The 17,287-nt window shown below is 39.2% G+C and overlaps 1 protein-coding gene across 2 annotated transcripts; it reads left to right on the top strand.

Annotated features, from left to right (window-relative positions):
- Window positions 1–348: 348 nt before the first annotated feature.
- lect2.1 (leukocyte cell derived chemotaxin 2, tandem duplicate 1) lies at window positions 349–13,705 on the top strand. 2 transcript variants are annotated; one of them, XM_048231428.1, is made up of 5 exons: window positions 349–443; window positions 12,090–12,137; window positions 12,280–12,382; window positions 12,604–12,761; window positions 13,096–13,705. In XM_048231428.1, exons 1-5 carry the CDS (start codon window positions 404–406, stop codon window positions 13,260–13,262), a joined length of 516 nt encoding a protein of 171 aa, XP_048087385.1. In that variant the 5' UTR covers window positions 349–403; the 3' UTR covers window positions 13,263–13,705. The 2 variants fall into 2 exon arrangements, with proteins under 2 accessions (XP_048087385.1, XP_048087384.1); XM_048231427.1 differs by lacking the exon at window positions 349–443 and adding an exon at window positions 11,054–11,173.
- The last annotated feature ends 3,582 nt before the right edge of the window (window positions 13,706–17,287 follow it).

Below are 17,287 nucleotides of genomic sequence, written 5' to 3'. Positions count from 1 at the left end.
AATCAGTCCCTCATCCATTTCCACATTGTTGTCTGAATTTCTGGATAGTTTATGCATTGTAGGTTGTTGGCTTAGGCCTGTTCTACTTGTAGCCTATTAAAGGAGAACTATGCAGGTTTTTAAGCTTAATTTACCCTAACACAACAGTACAAAAGTCACAACTTTCAAAACTAAAACTGTAACAATAAATTGAGCAAACACTGCATTGTGAAACAGGAGAAAGTCAACATTTGTGTGTGTGTGTGTGTGTTTAAGGTGAAGAAATTATGAGAAAACATTTCGTAAGAGCCCTCTATCTCTACAGCCCATAGTATGAAAACCCTCAGATAAACAATCAGATCAAAACACACATGTTAGTCGCACAGCAAAATCTTGGCAGATCACTAGGAACACTGTAAGAATAATGAAGGTGGCCATTGTTTTGGCTGTCCTGGTGTCCACTGGTAAGTCCTCACCTCTTTGCAGATACCAGTGCTTTCAGTTCCTACCAAGAATATGCTTCTTTTTTAAATGTGCAAGATCGTAACACACTAACACACACAAAACACCATGTATAGAACCAAGATGCAGCCTTTATTAGTCTTAATTACTGCTGTCAGCCTTTTACTGGGCTGGAGGCTGTTTTTTTTTAAATAACTGTGATGGATGTAAGGGATTTATTGTAGACGCATGACAAAGTAGCCACTGTGATCAGTAAACATGTGTTTACTACGATCTTCCAGAAGATACAGTAATATCGTCATAGTAAAAAAAAAAGGTCCACACCCTGGCAACACCAGTGGTTAGGGAGTAAACAGAGATTTCAGCAAAATGGGGAACGATCTCAGACAAAGGATCAGAGGAAACTAATTATCATACAGAACAAAATGTGGCTAGGCCTGTTCGCATTACAGCAGCCATGCTCAGTTACATTAAGGCGGTGATCACATAAGCCAGCGGCAAGCGGCAGGTTTTCTATTGTTCTCTATGGTTCGGCAGCGGAACGGTGGCAACGCTGGCGTAACGCTAGCATTGAGCAAGCTGAGCGCTGAACTTGGTTCAATTGACAAACCGTTCGTGTTGCTTAGGAATGAGACAAAACTTATTATGGTCTGACCGTTGCTTTACATTTGCCGCTTGCCGCTTGCCACTGGCTAATGTGATTTCCGCCTAAGAGTATACAGTATAAATATAGTACATATAGTCTGGAGTAGGCTACATTTCACTGTTCCATGTGCTTTGTCATTGCACTTGACTGGAATAAAGACTAATTGCTGTATCAAGCACAAGAAACATCCTGTTTTGTTTTTCTTACATGAAAGGCAGTCTAATTTAATTCACTGTCATTTACTCCCTTTAGTGTTCAGCACTGACCAGCTCTTTGGACATCAGGAGGAGCCCAGTCATGGTATAATACTTACTCTCTCTCACTCACACACACACACATAAAATACATACACTGCTCTTCTTTTTGCACATGTTTGAGTGGTTTTGTTTGACCAACAGAGCGTTTGCTGGTGAAATTTGGCCCCCTTTGCAGTGGAAACCCAACAAACCAAAAGAGAGGCTGTGATGTAAAATGGGGGTGTGGAGATTATGGTGCAAAACGGTAAAAGTAAAGAGAGACAAAAAGACAGATAGAGAGAAAGAAGACTGCTTCATTTTTGCCAGCATAGGCATCTTTACTATTAAATATAGTATGAGATGTCCTTATAAATGTAACAACCATTCATTTTGCAAAGTGTGAAGCGATATCTAGCAGACAGAAATAATTGTGAAAGCATACAAAAAATATCACTGTTATGCGTGATCATTTCTTTTTTTGTATAGAACACATGGGCCACACAAGGGCCTTGATATTCAGTGCAATGATGGGGCTACAGTGTATGCACCGTTCGATGTGAAGCTGAATGGCAAAGCTGCACCCAATGCAGAGGGTGTACCCCGGGATGACCTCCCACACCCACCCATTTCTGTGACAGATATTACTTATATTGTATGGATGATGAAGTGTAGCGTGACTTTACAATATGAAGATTTGATAATAATTAATAATAAGAATCATAATTTACTATTAAAAGATTTTTAGTCATATAACTGCTTAAATCCAGCTTGCTCTAAAACAAATAAAAATGTGGAAATGCTGCAAGGTAATGATAGACAACCAGTGTGAAACAAGTTAGACTTATAATGTTTAAAAACTTAGAAGCTTAGAATTGAAGTGTGTTTTCTTAATTAAAAGCATAAATTGGTGTGCAGTGGTTAAGGAGCTGGGCTAGCGTGCAGTGGCCTGAAAGTTGTCGGTTCAATTCCCGGCTTCCATCGTTGTGCCCTTGAGCAAGGCACTTAACCCCAAGTTGCTCCGGGGACAATGTGATCCCTTGTAATATAGCTGAATTATGTAAGTCACTTTGGTCAAGAAGTGTCTGCTAAATGTAATGTAATGTAATGTAATAAATTGTTTTTGCTAGAATAACCTGTTATAATTTTGCTTACATTTAGAGAGTGTTTTTCTTAACCTTAAAAGAAAGTTTAAGGTTATGAAACTTTAAGTTATGAAACTTAAAGTGTTTTGCTCAGACTTAAAGGAACCGTATGTAAGAAAAATATTTCAACTAATCATAAAATGGCCCTGATATGTCACTAGACATTAAGAAATCATGTTAATTTCAAATACTTATATCACTGACAACAGTAGTCCAGCCAGGATATTGTCATTTAAAAAGTGAAGCCCTCAGCCCTCAACTGTTGTTGATGTTGTGTTTTGTCATGTCATGTTGTGTTTTGGCCTGATGCGCCACCCTCCACCTATCTACTAATCATGAAGTCAGTAGTGTTTCGCCATCCGCGTGTGCAACCTCGAGTCAGGGGGGAGGGGGAGGGGATACACCGCTCTTCAGTATTTTGAAAGTGATTGCAGTACCAGTTTTGGCCACAATCTTACATGTGGTTCCTTTAAGGAATAATTTCATGGCAAGACAGAATACCAAACTTGGACATGTTCTGCCTGACCGAGAGGGGTATAAAAAGAGAACGGCCTCTTGTTCAGGGTTCTTGGTTCTTCTTTTTCCTTTTCATTTTTCTTTGGATCGAGCCTTTAGCCATTAGACTTAGATACAGATTTCTTTCTTTGTATTTTTTATTTGTATTTGTACTGTGTTGCTGAGAACCCCGGATGCCTTGCAACAGGGCCTCTGCTCCAAAGACTTGACTTCGCTCCGGGTGAGTAGGGAGTCCGTTTGAGGGCTACTTTCTAAGACACTGTATATGGGCAAAAAACATACTGCGCACGCACTGACATACACAGGAGTAGTGAACTCAGCCAGTCATTTGGGAAGGAAAGTCCTATGCTCCAGGGCAGACAAAAAAACAAATAGTCTTTGTTAGCAAATTCATTTGTTGTTGTATTTGTTGATTGTTTGTGAAGCTAAGGTCTAGGACCCGTTGTGGTCTAAATGCACATCACACACCCAAGCGAAGATACGGAAATCTGTCTGATAAATACAAGCTCAATTTTTTTCAATGGTACAACATTACTTTGTACACTAAATGCCCATACACTGAGCTACTTTCACATAGAGAAGGAGAGACGCCGGTGCAGCTCAGATGTCTTCTTAATTTTCAATTTATTTAGTAAAAGGCGCAGAACATACGACTAACGTTTCGATGTAGTCACATCTTCATCAGAGTCCTTGGAAGGAATGGGGGGTAAAGCCCTGATAAGGATTACCAACAGGTGTGATTAAGCTGAGTAATTTCTGCGATCGATTGGTCCACTCGGACATGACCACCCCACTTCCTACCACTTGGCTATCCTGCCCACCACAAGGTTTCTATAAATGTGGAAATTGTGCACAATGCTCAAATTTGTCCAACACAAAGTACTTCTCTCACCCTCGCACTGGCAAGAAATTTCTTATTTCTTTATTTATAAACTGCAACACCACACACGTAATCTATTTTCTAAAATGTCCCTGTGGACTGGCTTATATAGGGCAAACAAAACGCCAACTTAAAATACGGGTATCTGAACACAAGACTGCCATTCGCACCCAAAACCTAACATATGCCATGGCGCAACATTACAAGGAGGCCAATCATGGTTCTCCGGCATCTTTGATATTCTGGGGAATAGAGAAAATCACAGCCCCACCCAGAGGTGGTGATATTATCAAAAAGCTCCTGTGTAGGGAAGCTTATTGGATACATACTATTATGCTTTCTGTAAATGTTAAACTGTTAATGTTAAATGTTTTTCCCTATTGTATTGTGAACTATGTATGCTTGTTTATACATGTACAGTATGTATGCCTGATCAATCATTTTAATTACTTCTCTGGTTTGTGGGCAATTTGCCTTTAATGACTTAATGTTGTGAGTGTAGCTCCTTGGAAGCTGTGGGTGTATCTTCAGGTAGCCAACGCCCCCTTTATGCTCAATCACACCTGTAGGTAATCCTTATCAGGGCTTTACCCCCCATTCCTTCCAAGGACTCTGATGAAGATGTGACTACTGTACATCAAAACGTTAGTCGTATGTTCTGCACCTTTTACTAAATAAATTGAAAATTAAGACATCTGAGCTGCACTGGTGTCTCTCCTTCTCTCTGAAATATCTGTCCTGGCCTGGTTGCACTGGACTGTTTGACAGAAGCGCGGAGAACCCTCCTTTGTCTACTTTCACATAGATTTTCAAGTGCCTTACCCCACGTACCATTTTAATCAAATGACCAAAAAACACAACTTCCCCTTGTTTAATTCTTACAGTTTTTTTACAATTGTTTACACACGTTTTCAAAACTCTGTGTCTATTGTTCAAAACTCCACACACAAAACCCACAACTGCTCACACAAAATGCAAAATGCCCCAAATCTCCAGCAAAATGACACACAACATTCAAAATGTCAAAAACACATGTTTAAAGCAAACATTAAGCCTCACATTACAAACACTTTTGTCATAATATGACATTTTGGATACATCATGTACACACTGTTGCTCAAAACCTAAAGCTCTTCTGTCTTAGGCTTTCTATATGTATTTCCATACAAGAGTGAAAGTTACGGTATCAACAAAGAGAAGTTGAAATACACAGTAAAATGCAAGCAATATTGAAACAAAAATAGTGATTTTTCCCAAATGATTTGCTGTTGTGAATACAGTATTTTACAGCAAACAAGAAAAAAAGCAAAGAAGAATACAGTGACCATCAGATGTACATGGAGTTTTGAAAACACTGATTTTTTTTTTTCTAAAGACAAGTGTGTGTGTGTGTGTGTGTGTGTGTGTGTGGGAGGTGGGGGGGGTCGTGTACAGTATGTATTCATAGGCCTATAGACCCTTTCAACTGCAGAAACAAACAATTCTACAGTAAGCATTCCTAAGGCATTTCTGGAGGCACAGAAAAATGTATTGAGCTAATGGTACTGTAACATGGGGACAAACAAAAATAGAGTAAAAAGACACATTTACAGTTTTTTACAATTGTTTACACACGTTTTCAAAACTCTGTGTCTATTTCTCAAAACTCCACACACAAAATCAACAATTGCTCACACAAAATGCCAAATGCCTCAAATCTCCAGCAAAATGACACACAACATTCAAAATGTCAAAAACACATGTTTAAAGCAAACATTCGCCTCACATTACAAACACTTTTGTCATAATATGACATTTTGGATACATCATGTACACACTGTTGTTCAAAACCTAAAGCACTTCTGTCTTTCATGGAATTCTATGTTTATTTCTATATAAAACTGCAGAGAAAAGGTGAAATATACTCACAACACACATAAGCAGAATTGAAACCAAAAATATTTTTTTTTCCAAATCATTTGCTGCATTGAATACAATATTTGTACAGCACATAAAACAAATCCAACTACCACATGTAGTTGGACAGAAACCAAACACATCCAGGAAAAAGCTGATTTCAAACAAATACTTATACTGTAAACAAAATTATTACTGTATTTGTGTGTGTGTGTGTGTGTGTGTGTGTTGCTTGGGCAGAGGGTAGGAGTTGGGGGGTTGGGTGTGTGTCTAGGCTTCATCTCTCCTCCGGGCTGGGTCTGGCCACAATACTTCGTCCACGTCGCATGCTATGTTCTCTCTCGCTAAACACCGAGGAAAGAACCTTCTTGCATGGCGCATCCATCCTTGAATAGAGACAGCGTCAATGTCGCCACATGCTTCCTCCATTGCCTGGAGAAGTGGAATGCGGGCATAGGGACGACGATCATATACTCGCCAGCGCCATGTGGAGAAAAATTCCTCAATTGGATTGAGAAATGGAGAATAAGGAGGCAGGTACAGAATAGAGAAATGAGGATGGGTGACAAACCAGTTCTGGACCAGATGGGCCCGATGAAAGCTGACATTGTCCCATATGACCACAAATCTTTGCTGATCTTGATTCTGCTGACCTGGAACAAGTATGCGATGAATTGCATCCAGAAAAGTTATGATGTGAGCAGTGTTGTAGGGGCCAAGTGTTGCATGGTGATGCAGGACACCATTATTTGTGATGGCAGCACACATTGTAATGTTTCCCCCACGTTGCCCAGGGACATTCAAAATGGCCCTTTGTCCAATGATATTTTCTCCCCTTCTTCTAGTTTTTGTCAAGTTGAAGCCCACCTCATCTATATATATATATTCATGGAGGACATCTCCATCTCGCCCATCTCCAAAATTCTCTGTAAGAGACAAAAGTATATATACAGATATATAGACACACACATGTGCAAAAACCAAGACACTACATGTAATCTGGCTCGGTAGGTGCAATTCTAAATGTACTGGAAGTGGTTTTGCATACATACATCCACAAAGTCATGACGTAGGTTCTTTCTTTCGGTCGCAGTTCCTTTCAAATGGGACCCTGTATAGCTGTTTCATGCGTAACTGATTCTTCTGGAGGACACGATGAATTGTGGACAAGCTTACTGTAACAATGTTATTGAAAACAGTTGCATCATTTATAATATGGTGTTGGATCTGATGGATTCTAATCACATTATTTGCCAGAACCATATTTATGATTTCGGTCTCTTGCTCGTCGTGGGTGAATTTAGCCCTCGCCCTCCACGATTCCTTTGCCTTTCCACTCTGTAGAAGATTCATAAACATAGTGAATGTGTGCTATGTCATATAGTCAAAAATGTCTTCCTGCAGTAAGCTGTACCATAGTATATGATACTGTAACACACCACACTGGCCATTCATGATTCATGAAATGCAGTACAGTAACATGATACAGTACAGTAAGAACTACTATTGTATGCATTTTTCAGTTGTGCTGAAATAACTATTATGTGTACAGTATATTACTGTAGATACAGTCGTTGCATACCTGTTCTCATTTCGATATGTTCGGATAATGCCTGCCACCGTAAATCGATTTACATTTGGCTGGACCCTCAGTCCAGCCTCCCTCATGGTCAACCCATGGTTGATCACATGATCAATCAATGTAGCCCTAATTTCATCTGAGACGGCTCTCCTTATTTCCCTTCTTTGCCCTCGTCCTCTTCCATGTCCAACTCGTCCAGCTCGTCCTCTTCCTCCTCTTCCTCCCCTTCCTCCTCTTCCAACTCCTCCTCCTCGAACCCCAACACCTCGTGCTCGTCCTCTGCCTCTACCTCCACCTCTCCTGGCTCTTTCTGCGTTGTCATCCATTGTTCAAAACAGACATCTTGACATTTGACCTATTTATAGGCCTATACTAAGCCAATGATTCGTTGGTGTTCAATAAAGTGATGAGTGTTTGCACATGTGACGAGTGGGAGTGAAGCACTGGTGATTTAGTGTGGCATTTTGATAGGTTGTGTTTGAAAAACTAAATCAAGTTACTTCCTGTTAGATTTTTGTGTGTTAAGTAGAAAATTGAGTGTGGTGTTTTGCAAAATGTGTTTTAGTACATTGAAAACTGAGTCAAACATTGAGAATTAGTGTATGGTTTTGCAGATTTGGTGTGAGGTTATGATGTTTGGATGACATGTTTAGAAAATTGTGTGACGAGAAAAGATTTTGTGTGTAAGCAGTTGAAAAAAACTGTATTTTGTAGAACATTACTGTAAGCTAAAGTCCGATTACTGTATTTTCTCTATTTTTAAAGTATCTGCATTGGTTCTGAATATTTCAACCGGAAATCCTCTAGGAGCAGATTGAAAGGGTCTATACCTATATAGAGAGTATATCTATTCATAGACCTATACTAAGGCAATGATTGGATGGTGTTCAGTAAAGTAAAGAGTGTTTACACATGTGAAGAGAAAGAGTGAAGCACTGGTGATTTAGTGTGGCATTTTGATGGGTTGTGTTTGAAGAACGAAATCAAGTTACTTCCTGTTAGATTTTTGTGTGTTAGGTAGAAAATTGTGTGTGGTGTTTTGCAAAATGTGTTTTAGTCAATTGAAAACTGAGTCAAACACTGAGAATTAGTGTATGGTTTTGCAGATTTGGTGTCGGGTTATGATGTTTAAAGGACATGTTTAGAAAATTGTGTGACAAGCAAAGATTTAGTGTGTAAGCAGTTGAAAAAAACTGTAAAATGTTCAAGCCCATTATTTGTGGAGAGTTCAAATATTGGTACAACATTAATAAAATAAGTATGTAAAGAAAAAAATAATGATTTATACCAAATACGTACAAAAACTAGATGTACCGCAGAGCGGTACAAAATATGACCGCTGCCCAGTCCAGCACATTTTTTTTCCACAAAAATAAGTCACGCTTGTCAAATTGTGTTCATTTCCTACTTTGTTCCTTTTTTGTGTGTTTGTAATTGAGCGTGTGGAGAGTGTGGTTGTTTTTGTGTTTGTGTACATTTTGTGTATGTGTTTTGTGTTTGTGTGTGCGTGTGTTTGTGTTTGTAGGTGTGCTTGTATGTGTGGGTGCATGTGTGTGAGGGTGTGTGTGTGTATGTGTGTTTATGTGTTTGTGTGCATGTTTGTGCGTGTCGTGTGTGTGCATGTATGTGCGTGTGCATGTGTAGTGTGTATGTGTTTTACGTGTCTTTGTGTGTGTGTGTTTTTATGTGTGTGTATATGTGTGTGTGTGTGTGTGTGTGTGTGTGTGTGTGTGTGTGTTTGTGTCCTTATGTATGTGTGCATAAATAAAGCAAATCAGGGAACCACCTACTCTTTGCAATAAGTGCCATGGGATCTTTAACAACCATGGTGAGTCAGGACCTCAATTTAATATTCATGCAAAGGAAAACATCTCCTGCAGTACAGTGTTCCTGTCACTGCAATAGGACATTGGTATTGATATTTGTTTGGTGGCTTTTGGCTACAGGGAAGAGTGCCACCTACTGGCCAGCCACCAAGACCACTTCGAGCAGGAACCTACTCTTCCAAGGAGGTTTCTTATTCAAGTACTACAGTTTTTTCTGAATGCTTAAACACAACTGTGATTCTTATAGCACAATTTCTAAAACTATTAATACTTATAGCAAAACCACTCACTGAGTTCGCAAAACTAAAAGCACAAACACTGCTTTGCACTCAGTTTGCAATTTTGTAACACAAACTTTGCACAACTGTAGGCACAATTCACTGCACTTACACTATTTTGCCAACTCTCTGGCACACTTTCTCATGTGAAAACTGTTTTAGATAATTAGTTCACTTTGCAATCAGCCTAAACACTATAAATAAGCCACAGGTCATGTACAATGGGTACAATGGAGGGGGCCGGAAGAGTGAGAAGAGAAAGAAATAGCCCTTTTACAGCCAAAAAAAAAACAGTCTACATGTGGGGATATTGTCATGTCAGGTCTGGATACGTCATTCCAGAATATATTTTTCCCGGTGCCTTGGACTAGGACATTGCATGTGATGAAGACGAAATTTTGAGAGAGACGACCCGAGACTTTGTTTTGTCTCAGTGAAATTGCTATTTTGTGTTTTGACTTGGAAAAACAGACATGTAAAATATTTCACATGTAAAATACATTTTATACAACCCCACCCCCATCTTGCCTGTTCATAATTCTGAGAAATTCTTGAATTGTGTGCATGTGTGCGTGTACTCAATTTTGAGTGGTTGTGTTTAATCAATGACATGTCTGCTCTATTTGTATTTAATTGTTGACACTTGTGTTTACCAGTATGGATGACATGTGCATTAGAGTGCAGAATGTGTTTTGAGAATGAGAATGTGTTTAGAGTTTTGCTGAAAAGTGTAAGTGAGATCTGCAAATTGTGTTTTACCATGTCAAATGATTTAAGGTATTGACAACAGACTGAACAATTAGCTACATGAGTTCAGGGAATGAGAACTTTGTTCAGCCAATAGGGTTTAGTGTTTTAGCAATTGAGAAAAACTGTAAGATCTGTTTTTTGAACTCTGAACTATAACTTAAATAATATTGGTTGTGTCACATCATTTGAAACAAGTGTGATCAATTTTGTTGTGTTTAACGTAAGACATCTGTGCTCTATTTGTGTTTACCTTTTGCCACTTGTAGTTACCATTATGCATCACAAGTGCATCATAATGCAAAATGTGCTTAATTGCATGAAAAGGTGTTTTGAGTTTTGCAAAAAGAGTCTATGAGATCTGCAAAATGTGTTTTATATGTGAAAACAGTTTAAGATTTTGTCAAAAGGAGGATCAGTTCAAGAAATGTCTGAGAACTGAGAATTTGGTTCAGAGAATAGAGTTTAGTTTTTTTAGCAATTGTGAAAAATGTCCTTGAATTTCCCCTTGGGGATCAATAAAGTATCTATCTATCTATCTATCTAAAAACTGTAATCAGTCCCTCATCCATTTCCACATTGTTGTCTGAATTGCTGGATAGTTTATGCATTGTAGGTTGTTGGCTTAGGCCTGGTCTACTTGTAGCCTATTAAAGGGGAACTATGCAGGTTTTTAAGCTTAATTTACCTTAACACAACAGTACAAAAGTCACAACTTTCAAAACTAAAACGGTAACAATAAATTGAGTAAACACTGCATTGTGAAACGGGAGAAAGTCAACATTTGTGTGTGTGTGTGTTTAAGGTGAGGAAATTATGAGGAAACATTTCGTAAGAGCCCTCTTTCTCTCTACAGCCCATGGTATAAAAACACTCAGATCAAAACACACACGTTAGTCACACAGCAAAATCTTGGCAGATCACTAGGAACACTGTAAGAAGAATGAAGGTGGCCATTGTTTTGGCTGTCCTGGTGACAACTGGTAAGTCCTCACCTCTTTGTAAATACCACTGCTTTCAGTTAAGAATATGCTTCGTTTTTAAATGTGCAAGATCGTGACACACTAACACACACAAAACAGCAGGTATAGAACCAAGATGCAGCCTTTATTAGTCTTAATTACTGCTGTCAGCCTTTTACTGGGCTGAAGGCTGTTTTTTTTTTTTAATAACTGTGATGGATGTAAGGAATTTATTTTTTGTAGAAGCATGACAAAGTAGCCACTGTGATCAGTAAACATATGTTTACTACGATCTTCCAGAAGCTAATATCATCATAGTAAAAAAGAAGGTCCACACCCTGGCAACACCAGTGGTTAGGGAGTAGGCTAAACAGAGATTTCATCAAAATGGGGAACCATCAGACAAAGGATCAGAGGAACCTAATTATCATACAGAACAAAATGTGGTCAGGCCTGTTCGCATTACAGCAGCCATGCTCAGTTACATTAAGGCAGTGATCACATTATCCAGCGGCAAGCGGCAGGTTTCCTATTGTTCTGGTTCGGCAGCGGAACGGTGGCAAGTTCTGGCAACGCTGGCGTAATGCTAGCTTTGAGCAAGCTGAGCGTTGAACTTGGTTCAACTTTCAAAGTGCAACGCGAGCATATTCAATTGACAAACCGTTCGTGTTGCTTAGGAACAAGACAAAATGTATTATGGTCTGAGCGTTGCTTTACATTTGCCGCTTGCCGCTGGCTAATGTGATCCCTGCCTAAGAGTATACAGTATAAATAGTCTGTAGTAGGCTACATTTCACTGTTCCATGTGCTTTGCCATTGCACATGACTGGAATAAAGACTGATTGCTGTATCAAGCACAAGAAACATCCTGTTTTGTTTTTCTTACATGAAAGGCAGTCTAATTTAATTACTCTTCACTGTCATTTCCTCCCTTTAGTGCTCAGCACTGACCAGCTCTTTGGACATCAGGAGGGGCCCAGTCATGGTACAATAATCACTCTCTCTCACTCACACACACAGAGACACACAGAGACACACACAGACAGACACACACACACACACATAAAATACATACATACACAGCTCTTGTTTTTGCACATGTTTGAGTGGTTTTGTTTGACCAACAGAGCGTTCGCTGGTGAAATTTGGCCCCCTTTGCAGTGGAAACCCAACAAACCAAAAGAGAGGCTGTGATAAAAACTGGGGGTGTGGAGATTATGGTGCAAAACGGTAAAAGTAAAGAGACATAAAAGGACAGATAGAGAGAAAGAAGACTGCTTCATTTTTGCCAGCATAGGCATCTTTACTATTAAATATAGTATGAGATGTCCTTATAAATGTAACAACCATTCATTTTGCAAAGTGTGAAGCGATATCTAGCAGACAGAAATAATTGTGAAAGCATACAAAAAATATCACTGTTATGCGTGATCATTTCTTTTTTTGTATAGAACACATGGGCCACACAAGGGCCTTGATATTCAGTGCAATGATGGGGCTACAGTGTATGCACCGTTCGATGTGAAGCTGAATGGCAAAGCTGCTCCATATCGCAGCCCAACCGCTCTCCAGAAGCTCATCAATGACGGCGTAAATCTAAGTGGCGGAGGTCAGGAGCAATCATTTCCTCTAAAATATTTATTTAGCGAATAATTTGTAATTATTACATAACAACAATTTATTTTATATTTTATATTCCATTACATAATCATATCATGAACTGAGGTTAAATAGTGTTTGTTGATCTTAGTCCCTTATTACTTGAAATATCAAATAAATACACTGACCTGAAAACCGGCCAGTAAAATGATTGTTTAGGCCTACATATTTACAGACGGTCCATCTGATTACATGTATACCTACAACTGATCTGATAGTAAGGTGTAGTTTAGTATGTTTGTCTCATAGTCGGATTAACTTGCATTTTTGTCTGTCTGTCAAAGGTCTGTGCTTCAAGCTATTCTACGTGAAGCCTGACAAGTACAGGGGTTCGCTAAGGAAGGGCGACCGTATCGGGACACTGCACCCAATGCAGAGGGTGTACCCCGGGATGACCTCCCACACCCACGTCCAGATGTGTGACCGCTCTGACCCCACCAAGTATTTCTAATGCCGATAGAGACAGCATTCTGTAATGTCCACCCTGTCTTGCATTTTGCCTATTATGGCAGTCTCACGCATCATCATAAAACCCCTTTTCTGTGACAGATATTACTTATATTGTATGGATGATGAAGCAATCAAGAATAAAAGCTCTAAACTCATTAGGCTCTTGATAATGGTCGATCACAGTGATATTAATACAGTACAGCTTCAGCCAAAACGTCCAGTTATCTGACAATAGCATTACTGAAGATTGACACATTAATTTAATAAAAATACATTTATACCCACTGCCTTCTTCCATCTCCGCAACTTCCCCTGTATTGTTATTGTTAGTCTTGAATTGCCCCTGGGCATCAATAAAGTATCTATCTATCTCTAGTTTTACAATATCTGATCTTGCTGGTTTCACATTCTGTTGTCTCATGCTAATAAAAATGTATCTGCACACTTGGGCTCTCACGTGGTCTTTGCATGGGTTTATTCTCAACAGCAAGGTTCACAGCACACATATACAGTGTGTGTTGACAGACAGATGTAAAAAAGCTTGAACATAATTGAAGCAATGCTTTTCTTGTGCTATAAACCTAGGGGCTTAGTTGATTGGTTGTCACCGGGATGCAGAGTTAGAGTTCAGTAAGGTGACAGCCTCGGGATAGAAGCTTCCTCTGAACCTTCTGGTTCAGGTGCGTAGACCTGACCTCCCGGCGCTACAACAGGATCATAATTAAATACGCAGATGAATCAGTAATTGTTAGCAGTGCTCCAAAACGGTGAAACAGGCCATGGTCCAGTCATCAATAACTTTGTTGAATGGTGTGAGGCATCCTACCTTCAACTAAATGTAGGCAAAACAAAGGACATGCACATTGATTTTAGAATTTAAATCCAGACACAAGAAATCACATCAATCAAAGGTCAAACTGTTCAATGTGTGCAATCTTATAAATGGGGACGATAATGAGTCTCAAAACTCACATTTGAAACTAACAGTGAAGCTGTGTGTAAAAAAAGGGCATCAGCACCAGAAACAGAACACTCACATATAAGAAACAAAATCCGGGGAAATTATTGCTGCAACATCTCAGATTTTGCTCAAAGTTTGTCCACCTAATATTTAGGTCACAAAACTAAGACCTGTAAAGTATGTAAATTAAATTCCAATGTTTTCATATATTTTCACCCTTGATTTTTTGTATCATTTTGCACTCTCAGAAATGCCTTATCTTGGTGGCCGTGTTTGGGCATTGATATCTTGAAAAGTATGATTCCTAGCTCTTTGTAGGGTGGAAGACAGACATGTTCTCAGTGAACCGTTAAAGGTTTGTACTGCACGCCTAGTTTATATGGAACAAAGTGCAAAACTAGTGATGCTGGATGGTCTTGTAAAGTATTTTTTAATATCCAAATGGCACCAATCATTTCGTCTGCAAATACTGTACAATACTTTATTAATGTTGAGCCAATATTTGAGGTCTCTACAACAAATGTGCATGGAGATATTAAGGATAAAACAAGGTGTGATTCCATTTTTGGTAAATGTTCATAGGACTAAAATGGCATGTGGGGTAGCTAACACGACAATAATTGTGGGAATAGCTCTGTTCAGTCAAGTTGTGAAGTGCCAATGATGTATGTTTCCTTCATACATAAATACACTTGGTTAATTTTTTTTGGCACTGAGGCAAAACAATGAATTTGGCTCAATTTTTTTCATTGGTACAACATTACTTTGTACACTAAATGCCCATACACTGAGCTACTTTCACATAGATTTTCAAGTGCCTTACTCCATGTACCATTTTAATCAAATGACAAAAAAAAAACACAACTTCCCCTTGTTTAATTCTTAAAATGTTCAAGCCCATTATTTGTGGAGAGCTCAAATATTGGTACAACATTAATAAAATAAGTATGTAAAGAAATAATAATGATTGATACCAAATGTGTACAAAAAATAGATGTACCGCAGAGCGGTACAAAATATGACCGCTGCCCAGTCCAGCACATTTTTTTTCCACATTGTGTTCATTTCCTACTTTGTTCCTTTTTTGTGTGTTCGTAATTGAGTGTGTGTTTTTTTGTGTGTGTGTGTGTGTGTGTGTTTGTAGGCCAAACGACAAGTGTAAATAATATTGTTGTGCATCAACTGTGGCTGCTTTCACAATGACATTGTGCAAAAACTTGTGAAATAACAGTCTTTCTGAACGGTCTCTCTCAAGTTAGGTTAAATGGTCACTGGAATGGAGAATTTCTGCTTTAAATGGTGCTTGATACATTTTAATGGCATTCTCCTCTCTGATACCATTACAGTAGGCACAACTACACCTGGCTCATTTTGCTTAAAATGCCATTTCCTGAAGTTGTTTCAACTGAAGTCTGACTTTATTAGACATTCCACCTCTCCTGCAGAGGGCTAGCTTCTTAGACAAGAAGGATGCATAGATTGCCAGGGTCTCAACAAGATTACTGAGAAGAATCAACATTCTATCAGAAAGACACAGGGAGGTACAATGAAAGTGAACACGTTTTAATCCATCAAAGGATATACAAAAGGCATGAGCAACAATAAGTCTTTGGCATAGGCCCCGTCCTCGGTCCAGGTCACCGAGTGTGCAGACCCTTTCAGATCCTGCCGGTATGAGACTACCCCCAAAGAATAAGAAATAAAGATACCCACCAGAATGCTTAGATGGTCATCCTCTCTGAAATAGAGCATAACAATATTAAACAGTGCATGTTGTATTATCCGGTTGAGCTCGGGAGATGAATCAGAGAAAGCAAGACAGACACATGAAGAATATACTATTAATAAAATAAACTGATTTGATGAGGATGATGGATTCAACCACCTGTGACTCAAATTCTATGATTGATTTAAAGTTATGGAAGGGAATTGAGCTTGCAGATGTTCAACCCTTTAAACAAGACTGCTTGAGTGACTAGTGCTTGCAGAAGCTTAGCTTAAGGGTTAACTAACAAGGTGCAGGACGATGAGCTTGCAATTACAAACGCTCAGGGTCAGTGCAGGGGATAGAGCCTGCAGTTGCAGATGCTCAGGGTCAGTGCAGCAGAATAGAGCTCGCAGTTGCAGATGCTCAGGGTTAGTGCAGCGGGATGGAGCTTGCAGTTGCAAATGCTCGGGGGACAATGAGCTTGCAGTTGCAAAAGCTCAGGTTAGTGCAGAAATAGAAATAGCGCTTGCAGTTAAATTATGACCTGCACAAATGCGACCAAGCCAGTACGGGCACCAGAAACGAAGAAATGAGTAATATGATTAAATTTAGATAACCACCACCAGACATTTGCAAGAGTAAGTACATTGATTACGAAATGCTCATTACTGCTGAGTGAGTCTTTAGTAATCAAGAACTCAGTAACCATACAGTCAATAGATTCTTGTGAGCCTTGTGACAAGCAAATGGAGTAGCTAGTTCTTAATTGATAAGCAAGTTGATGCAAAATATTAGTTTGTGAACTCCATTTGTTACGGTTCAATGGTGAACAGAAGCTGCGAGGACAAGATGTACAGCAGATGAAATTAACAGACTACTGTCCATCCGGCAGAGGTAAAGCCATGTTAAAGAAAGCTAAATAGCACAACGTATAGGCCTACTATTAGGATAGAAATGTAAACGGCAAGGTTAGATTAATGAATTAATTATGTTGACTTAACCAAAATAACAGCACGGTGTAGTATCCATGACCGATTATATCCGATTTAAGTACGACCCCTAAACGTGATTACTTGTTTCCGTGAGCAAGCCGCATCCTGCAACGGAATGGAGCTAAAGCAGATCCAAGGGCAAGATGAAAAGTGTGAGTCATTTGCACCTTGCTCTTGGAAAGGCCCCCCCAAAATAAGATGAGCAGCATAGGTAACGTTAGCTAAACGAGACAGGAAAACATGATAGACATTGTCCATGGGTAATAAGTTCAGAGAGAAAAGGTATAGAGAAACGATAGAAAGCTTGAGCACTCTCTGGTGAAAAGAAAATGACCAGCATGGTCTGCAGCAATTGCAGCGAAGTC

This window comes from Alosa alosa, chromosome 21 (assembly GCF_017589495.1).
Source record: "Alosa alosa isolate M-15738 ecotype Scorff River chromosome 21, AALO_Geno_1.1, whole genome shotgun sequence".
NCBI classification, from domain to species: Eukaryota; Metazoa; Chordata; class Actinopteri; order Clupeiformes; family Clupeidae; genus Alosa; species Alosa alosa.
This window is presented reverse-complemented; position numbering and strand designations above follow the sequence as displayed.

What these genes read in the sequence shown, in the direction of transcription:
- lect2.1 (XM_048231428.1), top strand. Translation starts at nt 404, where the DNA reads ATGAAGGTGGCCATTGTTTTGGCTGTCCTGGTGTCCACTG. An exon ending in GGCTGTCCTGGTGTCCACTG is followed by an intron (nt 444 to 12,089) that starts GTAAGTCCTCAC and finishes TCCTCCCTTTAG; the next exon opens with TGCTCAGCACTGACCAGCTC. An exon ending in CGTAAATCTAAGTGGCGGAG is followed by an intron (nt 12,762 to 13,095) that starts GTCAGGAGCAAT and finishes TGTCTGTCAAAG; the next exon opens with GTCTGTGCTTCAAGCTATTC.